Source organism: Sturnira hondurensis, unplaced genomic scaffold (genome assembly GCF_014824575.4).
Source record: "Sturnira hondurensis isolate 20B ecotype Veracruz unplaced genomic scaffold, ASM1482457v3 Scaffold0000396, whole genome shotgun sequence".
Lineage (NCBI taxonomy): Eukaryota > Metazoa > Chordata > Mammalia > Chiroptera > Phyllostomidae > Sturnira > Sturnira hondurensis.
The window spans coordinates 2495161-2508861 of record NW_028073027.1 but is presented as its reverse complement, the minus strand read 5'-3'; the positions used below and the strand labels follow the sequence as shown (position 1 = coordinate 2508861).

The following is a 13701-nucleotide window of genomic DNA, read 5'->3' as shown; positions in this document are numbered from 1 at the left end:
TGTTTCTGAGGTCTAAATTCCAATGTCAAACAAATTAAGAAAGCAACAAAATAGGAGTAAATCTATGCCATATAACCATATGCCCAAGGAACAACTTCAAAACAAATTTCAAACCATTTTAAAAAAGTGAAAAATCTGTTAGCTTAGAAATGCGTATAAGCAAGTCTTAGAAGGAGGTAACCTCTCTCACACTGTTCATTTAACACTGTGAGCAGCATATAGGCAAAATACACCCATTCCAATTCCTCTTCTAATTCACTTTGTCTTGAAGTGTTTATTCTCCATGTGGTGAGCATGGTTAACCCTCTTTTGAGACCAGCGATAAGAAGATATCCAAGTAGCTCTGGTCATTCCTTTGTAGTATATGTGGATATTTTCTGTGCAAAGGCAAACAATGTCAGAATCAAATCTAAGCTCTGTGAGTTAAGTTGTGTTCTAAGTCAGTAAGAAAAAAAGCTTAAAATAGAAAGTAATCATAGTAAAAGAATCCATCTAACAGGTAGAAAAGAACATTTAAAATTTTTTCAGTGTGTCTGCATGGAAGCACTGCTTTAACTACATTATGGCACTAACTAAAGAGTCAAGCCCCACACTTACTAAAATAAAACTATCAGTACTACAAACAAACAGCACCTTAAATTTTAATTGCTTATCTTTATTTCACTAAAATACAGCCAGATAATTATGGAAACCTTTCTTGGAAATTTCAAAGCATTTTAGAAAAAGTATAGAGAATGACATATTTATCATATTCATTGACTAAGACCACCTAGTATTGGATTTATTTTGAAAAAAAAAAAAACACCACAGTTCTCAAAAAGAAACAAGACTCTCTAGACCAAAGAAAGTCAGAAGTTCCCTTTCTGCTCCTTTCCTGAAATAGCTCAATTTGCCTAAGAAGACAATCAAAGAAAATGAGTATGCTCTGATACTTTGAAGCAAAAACTTGCAGCAAACTATAGAAGGCAGTGATCAAGAAAGTGATCAATTCTACATTGAATTTGAACATTCTATTTGAATTGGTTTGGCTGTTTTCCTCTAAACTGATGCCTATACCTTGAAAATATACTTCAAAAGCTGAAAAATCATCTTAGGAAACACCCACTAACACATTTGAAGTGAGCACGCTGTACTTTTCTAGAAGGACCCAGTCACTATTTTCTAAGCATTTCACTTCCTCTCTTTCATATCCTTCCTTTTGATTACCCTCTCCCTATTCTTACTCCTAATCTCAAAGTATTTAAGATGATAATTACACTTGGTTGGGGGTTGAAGAGAGAACCTATAAAAACTTAAATTAAAAAAAACTGTTCCCAGTTCTTATGCCTTTTAACACCTACCTCCAATGTTCGTGTAAAGAAAAGCATCACAACTGAAAACCGAGGAGTGCGAGGGAAGAAATCGAGTCTGCAGTATGAGTACACTGTAAAACGTCTACAAATTGCTATGTATTTAACTGCTTCCTGAGTAGGAAACTGGACCACAAGAAGTCTGTATTTCCTGTGGTTCTGCTACTGAGTAAAACATTTTCCTTTTTCTAGAACACAAGTTCCCAGTCACCTGACATTCCAGCTTTTACACCAAAAGGTTCACAGGTGAGTTAATGTTTGTGAAATTATATGATGATTCTCAGACATACTCTTTGAAGATATATACAAAATATAATCTATTACCAGTGAGTACTATGAAAGAACAACGTAAGTCTATGAATGAGGTATCCATGGTAATTCCTACAGGTTGATGCTTTTATTTTCAGTAGACTGATTAAAATAGTTATTTGCCAATTGTCTTCATAACAGGATAGATTTTCTATGCATCCATTTAACTGTGGAAGGACAGAAAATATTATTCCCGACTTCTATTATGAAAATACCTTCCCAGTTACCTGTTGGTCAATCTGCCTTACCTAAATTATCAATAAACACTATTTCCCAAGAGCCTTCCCCATTACTTCTATGGTTTTGTATAGAAAGGTTAGACAAGTGTAGGCAATAAACTTGAACAGTGTTTAAAGTGTTTAAAGGCAACACCAACCCTGTATCTAATACAAAACTTGTGTCCTTAAATACCTCACTATCACCAAAACAAAGGAACAGAGCTCTGTCCATCAGCACTCCTAGCCCTTCTCAGAACCAGCTGCCTTTGGGACATTTCATCCTCTTAGCACACCTATGTAGAGAGCACAGTGGCACGCACACACAAAGCCTATTATTTTCAGATTAAATAAGATCCAATTTTTTTAATAGATAAAATTCTTAGTACTATCTTCAAAAGTTGATCCAATCTCTGAAAGAATGGTCTATACTATAGAATTTCTTTTTCCCAGTATCATTGTTGGCAATGTTGGATAAGTGTTTATTCTAATTTCCTAGGGAAAATTTTGAGAAACATGAAATTACTACACATCAAATGCTTCAAAATCCTGGCATGTCAAAATGCTAAGTAAAACATTAATTATAATAGCATATCTGATATTGATGTCACATTTACAAAAATAACTTAAACTTTTATGTTTAAGTAAACTTAATACACACATGTCAAAGCACATGAGACATTTCAGCAAATTTTATAGGACTGTGAGAATGACTCTGCTATTTTAAGTGATTACCGTGATTTACAGCAGCCAGGGCTTTGCCTGGTGACGCAGAGTGAATCAGATCTTTGAGGCGCTCGATGACAATCCCTTGCTCAGAAATGAAATCCATAATTTTAACATTGTTCTGATGGAAAAATGAAACTCGCTTTTCCAAGAAGATAAAGGAATGAAAAAAAAAGAGAGGTGATTTCCATCGCTTAACATCAGGGCTGCATATTCATAAATACAAAAATCTCAAAACAAAGGGTAAAAGAAAAAATAAGTAAAAGGAGAGAGAAAAGGAAGAAATACCTTTCTCACCCAAATTATAATTATTATAAATTAACTCTTTTGTTACTCAACTAGAGTAACATACTTGAACTTATGTAAATATGCATATGTATTGCATTTTAAAGAAAAAGAGCAAATGTTCCTATAATGATTCGGTCAAAATGATCAGAATTCCAACTTTGTTATCGGTTTCCTAAAAGTTAGCAATAAAACTCTGAGATTCCAAGAAAAAAGTAAGTAACAGTTACAGGACTCAATTAATTTTATTTTCTTTTTTTTTAAAGATTTTATTTATTTATATTTAGAGGGGGAGAGAGGGAGAGAAATATCAATGTATGGTTGCCTCTCGTGCGTCCCCTGCTGGGAACTGGCCTGCAACCCAGGCATGTGCCCTGACTGGGAATCGAACCGCGATTGTGTGGTTCACAGGCCTGCGCTCAATCCACTGAGCTATGCCAGCCAGGGCAAATTTTAATAAAAATTATTTTATGTTAAAATATGTATATATACACCCATATGTATTTTATCTCACTTATTTATTGGGATTTATATGTCACTATTTTTCACTTATGTCTGCTTCTAAATGGAAAAGCTCCGAAAACTGCCTGAATTGTAAGCATGGGTATGATTCTACATAGTCATGTATTCATACAAGTAAATGTTAAGTCTGCCTAACATCCTCTATAGGTTCTTGGAACAGTGGCAAAGCGAGTTATAAAGAAACCAGTTTTACCATCGGCTCACTGATACAAATAAGAGTTAAGTGCCTACAGCAGCTCATCAAAATTATATTGAAATGACAGTATTCAAGGCCCTACAGTATTCCGGTACCTATACAACAGAGGACAGAGGCTGAACATCTTGCCTCAGATCACACAGCGTCACATGACCCCAAAGCTGTTCTTTGGAGCCCGGTGTTCTACCTACATCATGAACCACACTCTTCCCAGGCTGTCAGATGACTTCTTAAATTCAAATTAGGGTTCTTGTTAAGTAATCACTAGACTTTTTATTTAACACAACTTGAAAACCACTCAAAGAGAAGTCTTTTGAAGTGGTGTCCTCTTCTCATTCATCGTAATTTTCACAAGATTTATTGATGTGGGTTTAACAGCATAAAAACTAAAGTAAAAATAAAAATGAAATGAGTAACCCATGAAGGAACACCTGACTGATGAACTTGAAAATTCAGTATTAATTCTGTGTAAAACAATCAGAAATTATTTCCAATTCCTCCGACATTTCTAATATAATATTATGGCAGCAAATTATAGGGTTGTTGTTGTTTTCACTAAGAAATCAGGATTCTTCACTATTAAATTCAAAGAAAAAGAGAAGGCTCATTCTATTTGTAAAGTGAGAATGCCTCCCCAATTTGCCTCACATAAACTAGATTTGGGTCTCTGGCTACCACCAATTTTGTTTTAAATTTCAGCTGAGAGGTACCCGATGATGGGGCTATAACGGTCATCAAAAGCCACAGGAGAGAGCGCTGCTCAGATCATTGCCTTTAGGCCTCTGTTTGCCTGATGACAGGACCCCTTGTTCTAAAAACCATTCCATGGCTAGAAAACATCTGCAGGACTTCAAAGAGCTGAAGATGTTTCCTTTCTATTTCACAATAAACTCTTCTTTAATCTCAAAGAATTGGAGGTCGTTGGGCAGAAAGCTATGCTATCTCAAGTTGCCTTCTGGTCCTAGTGCCTTGAGCAGACACACTAATTGCTGCTGATAGAAAACTATGAGGATTTATTTCACGTGCAGTTGCTTTTACTCAGGACGTGACAGGTGATTGCTAGACACCTTTCCTGAGAAAAAATACATCTGCTCTTTTCCACCAGAACTTTGGGTGGGAACTTCCGCAAGACTTGGCCACACTCCGGAAACGGCTCACGCTGGGGGAGGCGAACAGAAGGCGCAACACTCCTACGGGAACGCATCGCGAGCAACGACCCCACAGTAAAGGGCCAACCTCGTTCAGGGCTGACTCGAAGGGATCGCTTGCGGAGCTTAATGATATACTGTGTTTTCCCTGAGTCATTAAAAAATTCTCGTGACATTATTCCCTGTTTATATGTCCATTTTCAGGTGGTTTTTGTTCCTGTGCACTCTCCATGTGCCAATTAGAAACATCAGTTAGTGGGCTCAGAAAACTGACTGGAAGCCTTTTAAATCCTGTTGTCCTTTTCCAATTACAGATTTGGCCAATTTTAGAGTTAAGTTACAGACACGCATACAGTCCGTAATGATAAAAACAAAAACAAACAAATGAGATCCTTTCTGCAAAGGATCCAGTACTACATAACTTTTTTTAACAAAAAATTTGTTTTTTGTTATAAAAAACAAATTTTTTTAAATAAAAATTTATAAGAATGTGGAGGTCAGGAGGTCATTTACCACAAAAAAACAAATTGAGAGAAATCTACTTCGACAATGTATTGCTTAGGTTTTTGAAGGAAGAAAACATTTGAAAGGGATAGAGAATTATTATTCCTGAATGGAATATATTTATTAGTAACCTTTCTCTTAGACGCTTACTCTAGTTTCCAGTCATTTTATTCAAATGTTATATAATCATCCCTTGTCATCATTAATATGTTGTAAGAATGGCATTCAGCCTGCCTATTGCTTTGTTTGGTTTGTAATGTTTTACAGCTTTAAAAATATATATACACGATCATTTAAAAAGATGGAGCTATTGTATGCAAATTCAGGTTTCTAGCTGTCCTTGAAAAATCTCTCCTTTAACGTCAGCCCCGCTCTCCTCCATGACGACAGGCTGGGCCTGCACAGCAGCCACCCCTGGAGACAGGCTGTGTGAGCTCGTCTCGCCCCGTCTCTGCCTGCACCGCGAGCCTCAAGTATGCTGCCTTCCTGGGTCCCACTGATATGTAGGGTTGCCATCTCCGTTACCAAAGTTACTTGTTCAACGAAAAGGGCTTGATGACCACATTCCCATTTTTGGAAATTTCCTTGGTGATCAATTCATCTTTCCCATATAAATGCACCATTCTGAGAAAATGGAGCTATAGTGAAAAAACAAGGTATTTAGCGGCTGGTAATATCCCCCAAATTAAACTGACCACTATTACTGACAGCAGGAACAAAGGAGGAGGAGAAGAGGAAAGAAAGGAAAAGAGAAAGGTAGGAGGAAAGGAAGAGGAGCAGGAGAAAGAATAAGAAACACAAAAAGCGTTTTTGCTATTATGCTTTTTGCAACAGTACAAGAAAAGTCAATTTTATTTAAGTTTTTTATTTATTTCCTTTTAATCAGTAGTATGCTCTAATATTGGATGCAATGAATCAATATTAATTTTTAAATAGAAACTCTACAGTGCATTCAATATGTTACTCAGTATCATGTGGTGTGGGCCATAAACAATATGTTAGGGAAACTTAGATTATTACAAATGTATTGATCTAGAATCAATTTCACTAAGTTCAGGCAAACATGCTGATTAAGTTATTCTGCTCTGGACTTGAGACAACACCTCTGCAGCACCTCTTACAATGGAAATTCATTTGTAAGTCCAAAGTCAAGAGTTAAGTAAGTAACACGAATCATTACTAAGAGTCTCCAAGTACTTTATTTACAATATTCTTACTTAATACTCTGAACTAAGAAACAGCTTAGGCAACAGGTGAATATGCTCAACCTTATTATTTTTTCAATCACGGAAAAGGTATAAAAAAAGGTATAAAAAGGTACTTCTAAATGTATGTTGGGAGATTTATAAGACGGCTACAACAAGAAGTGAAAATAACTTTGTTATGCATGATTAACAAACATATCACTGGCAGGAGACAACTCATTTCTCTCCGGTCCCTCACCACTGAAATCCAGCAGCCACTCAAATGTAAGACCAGCTCGAGCTCCAACTAAAGGCTCCAATTCTTAGGGGAGAAGTGTTCCCTTTGTGAAAGGAAGCTTATAAATCATATTCACCATTGAAAAGTATGTCTGTACATCACGTCCTTTGATGAGCTATCCTTGAGAGTCCCAAGATTCCAGAAAGCCACGTAATGGGCTGGCTTGCATTGGGTTTCTGCAGGGCTGGCAGCCTTATTCTGGAAGTCTTACATTTCAGGTAACCTGATGACTGGGAGGGTGGGCCACAGGCACACATCTCACCCCTCCCTGGGAGCCAAGAGGAGCAGCTTGTAAGGCCGATGTGCTGGGATCAATGAAACTCTCCGAGGAACTGGCTGTTCCCCTTTCAAAGGCCACCCCCTTAGACTCTCCACTTACTCAAGTCAGACTCTTCAAAGCTCTGAGCACAACATGAGGCTGGCGCGATTAGGAAAGGCAGAGGACGAATGCTCTCTATTAATCATGGGTGGAGGTAAAAGGGACCAAATTCATGGACACTTAATAATCCAGATAAGAAAGAATTGTGAAACACTCCGTGGAACTATAATTGTTTCCTTTAACCATGAGGGAGAAATAAATCTTAATATTTATTAAGGGCCTGTTATATGCTAGACATTGTGCTTGGCCCTAGGTCAGAGTGCCTACTGTCCACAATCTTTAAGTTTATGAAGGAAGAAATAATCTGCACCAAAAAGGGGTCATACATCCTAAGGCTGGGTCTCAAAGTGAGCACAACCAAAAAACACTAATCTGAGAATTTTCACAGTGTTTGCACACAGAATATAGTGTGCCATTGGTTGTGGGAGGAAAAAAAAATACAGCTCTCAAACTGAGAGAGGTACATGAGTCTAATAATCAAGACATTGACCTATATTCACAAACAGGCCTCTTCACTAGAGCAAAAGAAAACACTCGGGCCCCAGAAGTGGTGTCCTTACCAATACTCTCAATTCTTAAGTAGGTGCCATAGAAAGCTTATCTTTCCCCCACTAGCACTGCCAAAAGCACTGCAGATCAGTACTTGGGATTCTTTTAAATGGACATAGAGTATTTTCCTATATGGATAAGCCACAATAATATTTCCTGGGCCAGTTCCGCACTGGTGAGTGCTTAGGCGACCTACAGTGCTTTGCGACCACAAATGAATGTGCTGACCCTTCAACAAGTGTGGTTCACTGTTATCTGTTATTTAACATGGGGAATACAAGAAGCTATCCCTATAAATTGAGTGGCAGGTTAAAAAATGAAAAATAGCCCTGGGCAGTGTGGCTTAGTCAGTTGGAGCATCATTCTCTGGACTAAAAGGTCAAAAGTTTAAATCCTGGTCAGGGCACATACCCATGTGGCAGGTTCGATCCCAGGTCAGGGCACTTATGAGAAGGCAACCAATCTGTGTTTTTCTCTCATATCAATGTCTCTTTTTTCTCTCTCTCCCCTCCTATCTCTCTAAAAGCAAAGAAAAATATTCTCCAGGAAAGATAAAAACAAAAATAAAAATGAGAAATAGATGCCGGGAGTCTATAGGTTCTTAAATCTGGAAAGGGCCTATTCTTGAGCTGGCATCTGCCTGAGCAGACCTAGGAAAGGAGCCCAGCCAGCCTGAAGTCCGTCTATGGGGGAGTCTGCTATCATCCTATGCCATCTATTCATATATTTGGATGGTGGATGATTATCACAGTCTCGAAAGCACTAAGAAAAGAAGAAGAAGCTATTTTGCTTTGCATTCTTTCAAATTATTACTTGTACAAATGAACCCTCAACAAAACTACAACAAGCTCACAGAACAAAGGGATTCAAACTCGTATTCATTGAACACTTACATGTGCCTGTGACTAGCCAGGTGCTGGTAGGTGTCCCTACACATATCATACAACCCTCGTGAGAAGAAAAGTATTAACATCTCCATTTGTAGGTGAGGAAAGTGAGGTTTAAATAGGTTGAATTCTTTGGGCAGGTTCCATATGCTGCTAGTAATTTTCAGGGTTGAAATCTGCACCGAAGTTTCTTGCCATTTCCAAATTATCATTCTGTCAACTATCCTATGACTGATGATTTCTGGCTACAATACGAGACCAGCACTCCATTAAATTAAACGGTAGGCCTTGATAACTAGTGGCAAAAACACTGTAGACATAAGAAGTCTGAAACTAAATCCTGAATTCAGTGTTGATGTGTGTGTGTATGAAATAGAGAATATGGAACAACATTATCACACTTCATTTCATTGGGAGAAGTTTAAAATAAATACCATATTTTTACAAAACTGGAAACACAATCACATTTGTTATTTAAAATATAGAGAACGCAAAGAAAAATATGCATATAGACTTTAAATATATTAATTACATTTTGGCAGTAATTCTAAGTAAAGCAGAAATTAAAGAAAAGGCTCAACACGAAAGGATGACAAGTGATAAAATGATACTAAAAAGATTTTGTTAAAGAATCAGCAGAATAGTATGCAATAAGTGTGGCCTCTTTCTAAAGACAGCTGCTTCAGCTGCTTCCAGTTTGTGGGCAGCTTTAGAATACAGTATTTCATTCTGAAAAAGTGCTTTAAAGTACACAAATGCCTAAGAAATAGGTGTTATGGAATATGGTGTAGCAATCTCCAAACTTTTCTTGTGAGACAATTTACTTCTGTAAGAGAGGGGCTGTGATTAACGATGGGTGAGGATTGTGCTAAATCTGAAAAAAAAAAAAAAAACCAAAACCCTTCAAATGTCTGTATGAGGAGGCAGGGAGGAAGGAGAGAGGAAGACTAGTAGGATGTTGTACCTGTATCAACCTCCATGCCTATAGTTCTTAAACCATTTTAGAAGAGAAGTGATTAACATTTAGTGGCTCCAATCTGCCCATCATCCCTTCAGACATGCTCGCTTTTAATACAGAGGGACTTTGCCTGAGTGTGCCAAACGAGAAACAGCCTTGAACAACCGTGATTACAAATGTACAACTTGTGACACTTATTCCAAAATCCATCAATGCTCTATTTATGACATGCTTATTTGATTGTTTCTTCAGCAAAGGATCACTTAGATTGATCAACCAATATTTATTTAAGGCCTATGGACTCTCAGTTGACTTACCTTTCATGTCCATCTTCAGGATTATTACTATAAAAGAGACTAAAGTTTATGACACAATTGATAAATAACACATGAAGGAGAGATCAAATTTTAAGCTAATACTTAGACATCATGGTTGAAATGTGAACCATGACAAAACTGCTTCTTAAATCACAAAAAAAGCACAAAAATAAATTTTTAGATATGTGGGACATCCTGATGTGAAATGGTGAAAAAAGGAAGGATACGATTTAGTGGGTGAGAGCAGAGTCAGAAATAGGGCCAGTTACACAAAAGCCTCTGTAACTTTAGGAAACTCACCTGACCTCCACATTGTTCAGCTTTCCCTGCTAATAAAATGGGAGTTATAAAACGTGTTCTACCTAGTCCACAAAGAAGTGAGGCCAAAACGAGAGCATGTGTAAAATTATGTTGGAATATAGTGTTGCGAATGCAGATTATTTTATAAACTCTTTTCAATTGGATTAAAACCTATAGTGAGTGGATCCTGTAACACAAAAAGAGAATGCTTTCCCAAGAAGCCTATTTGCCAGTGAGGGGGGAAAAAACTGTTAAAACAATTTTAAAGCTACTTCTCAACAAGATGATGATATTTGGAAGCATTTCTATAATTCATGAAAACATTAAATTATTTGACAAACATGCATGGTACTTTGGTCTTGGGCATTCTTTGATCAACCAGTTAAAACCAGTCTTATAGGTCCCCTCCCTTATATTTGGTCTTACTGATATTATAATGCATTATAAAATAAACTTTAAACATTCACATAACTTTCAATTTTTAAAAATATTTCCATGTTTTCTTAGAAAAGTTATATATGGAAACTTTTTTCAGTGTTTTAAAACAGAATATTTTTGGATTAATTTGGGGCTCTAATACATAGTTTTAGAGGCTTCTTTGGGGGGGAAATGTTTCTAAGTAATAAATACATATGTATCAATAAAATATAATTCACGTTATAGAACCTACATGTATAAACAAACTTAGGCCTGTGTTAATAATGAGGTTTTAATTTCTTGTTACAGATGCTGTATTTGTGGTTTTATTCTTTATTTTTTTTAATCACCCCTTAATGTTTACTTTTTCAAAATATGAAACTGGTAACCATGTTACATTCTAGGGACTGCAAACACATATCCTCTGAGTATGATAACTCTTGTTGGCATAATGCTTTACATTTTTCAAAAAACTTAACACGTAAAGAAGTTCCCAGCAGCCCGAATCACGCAAGAACAAACACATCCACTGAAACTGCTAGGAGCTCGCCAGAACACAAGGCTTTGGTTCCCATATCTGGGCTTTTCCCACTAAATGGCACTTTTCTCTCTTTCAGTGTTAAGTATTCCAACACAAAATGCCCTCAGAGGACAGGGGGCATTTTTCCACCATTCAATATGGTGGGAAAATCTCTCAGCTTTGAAGAGAGAGAAGTCTTTGGGGGGTGTTAAAGATGGCCCTTGTACTTAAGGTCAGGTTTAATGGCGTGTCTTTGGTTCTCAGTGCTCTTACCGTCCAGGTGGCTGACTTGGCGGTGCTAGACTGCTGGAAGGACACGTCAAAGCTGTGCGGACCCGGGTAGTCGGTGTTGGAGGGGATGGCAGGCGATGGCGAGAGGGCGTCGAAGGTGGAGCTGGGCTGAGCGTAGGGCGAGGGCGCCGTGACGCTGTTCTGCGCATGGTCTGTGTTATAGGGGCTGGTGGACGAGGAGCCGTTCTGAATCTGCTGGTCCATGCTGTTCAGGAGCCCCAGGTTTGTGTACTGCGGCTGCAGGACACCCAGAAACCCCAATGTTAGCCATTTAAGCTGCAGGTCAATGCTCCTAAAAAGACATCATTTGGCGCATGCATTCCACAGAGTTCAACCGCAGGTCTCTAACAACCGAGGTCAAATGACCAATTGGCGTTACACACAAACAAGAGAAGCCTCAGCCCTGGCTGGCGTAGCTCAGTGAATTGAGTGCCGGCCTGTGAACCAGACGATCATGGTTCAATTCCCAGTCAGGGCACATGCCTGGGTTGCAGGCCAGTTCCCAGCAGGGGACTCACGAGAGGCAACCATACATTGATATTTCTCTCCTTCTCTCCTTCCCTTTCGAAGATAAATAAATAAAATCTTGAATAAAAAAATTAAAAAAAAAAAAACAAGAGAAGCCTCAGACATGCCTGTGTATGTATGTATGTTGTATGGCCTGCACGGATCACACAGCTCTTGGATGCAGCCTTGGAGAGTGGGGCCTTCTCAAGAGCATTTTAAAGTAAACTATGTTTTTATTCACAAACAGGGCAAAAAGTGCCCAGTCCTGAGTAGTTGCTCAGGAATTCTTCAAAATTAATGAATGCCTCCTGCTTTCCCTGTCCCCCGCCTTTTCTTCTGTCATGCTGTTCAGAAAGAGAGCACAGGGTAGACATGTTCTCGAGGGGATTTAAGCATCAGATTATTGTATATGACACATATACATTATATAGTTTTATAACTCTAAATTCTGTTCCAGGGTATGCAGAGTTGACCCCAAGGGCTAGATTCTTAAAGACTGGAGGGGCATGGGTAGCAGGATGAGAGCCAGCTATGTAGTTTGAAAGGTAACAACATGACAGTCCAGACACAACCTAATTTTTAATCTGTTCTTCAATTTCCTAGTAGTTTATTCTTTTCTAGAGTACAATATATATAAGCAACACCTCATAGCTATGATTAATATTCCATGTTCAATATAATTCAGAAGTGCAGTAGCTCATGTTGCTATCCTGCCAAATGCCTTTTGTGAACAGAACTGAGCACAGAAGAGGTACTCAATACGTTTATGGGAAGAATGAATTAGTTTCTTCTTATTTAATCTGCAAAACAACTTTACTATATTGCTGTCGGAGATGGGAAACAATTTACTTGAGCACTGGCTAATGAGCAAAGAATGGGGATTCGGGAAAAAATCTTGTGGTTCAGAGTCCAGGGCCCTGCCAGGCCACCACAACTGTCAGCCTGATCAGATCATGCAAGTCATTCCTGAACTGAGTCAAACTGGACACTTTTCCAGAAGGGGGCCAATTGTACAGTTGTTCCTTTGTGAAACCTTCTGACACATGGAAATCTCATCGTTCCTACCAGTTAATGAAGGGAGGCCAAAGGAAAAGCAAGAAGGAGAAGAAGGTGGCAGTTCTGTGGTACTGTGTGTGGTACCTATTTTAATCAAGGAAATAAGGAGTTGTCTGGCTCTTCAGTTTATATAGAGGGTAGGAAACAGTAGGTTTACAGTTGTTTGTTAGAAAATTTAATAATTAATAAATAATAATACAAGAATAAACTCTGTGTATCACATACTCACAACTGTAAACCTACTGTTGTCCCACCCTGCATAACTCTGAAACTCAGACTACATAAAACAATGGAAAAGAAAAGGCTCACAAAAAATAGATGCTTGAAAAAATTGAATTAAACTTACTGTTTAATAAAAGCATTGTCCTAAACCTTGTGTATTTCACTTCATGTGGGGGGAAGAGATGAAGTCTGCCATTCCATTCAGTCCAGAGAGCATCTGTCTAAATGTTAACGGCCGCTTGCTCGTTCCATTACATTTATACATTCACATTCCACTGCTGGATTCCACATCCCCATTTGCTCTTCAAATAACTATTAATCTCTTTACACTTATCCCCATGCTGACAAGAGCAGCTGTTCGTCTCGCCTTCTCTCCCCTCTGACTTCTACATCTCTTCTCCTCTACCTTCAGCTTCCCCAATTGACAAGTATAGCAAAAATGTAGGTAAGACAACTAGAGGGGGGAAAAAACCCCCGAGGCCCATGCAAACGCATCCACACCCCTGGCTAAATTAAAGCTGTTAGGTTTCCAAGCATGTGGCAAGAACCTAAGAAGGGGATT

General features: G+C 38.2%; 1 protein-coding gene across 5 annotated transcripts in view; it reads right to left on the bottom strand.

The window, feature by feature from the left end:
• The window catches only part of TP63 (tumor protein p63), a 223298-nt gene that overhangs the window by 60426 nt on the left and 149171 nt on the right, over window positions 1-13701 (bottom strand). For all 5 annotated transcript variants that reach the window (XM_037038715.1, XM_037038652.1, XM_037038458.1 and 2 more), the window contains one exon: window positions 11337-11591. In XM_037038715.1, coding sequence (XP_036894610.1) covers window positions 11337-11591 — 255 coding nt within the window. The remainder of the gene's footprint in view (window positions 1-11336; window positions 11592-13701) is intronic.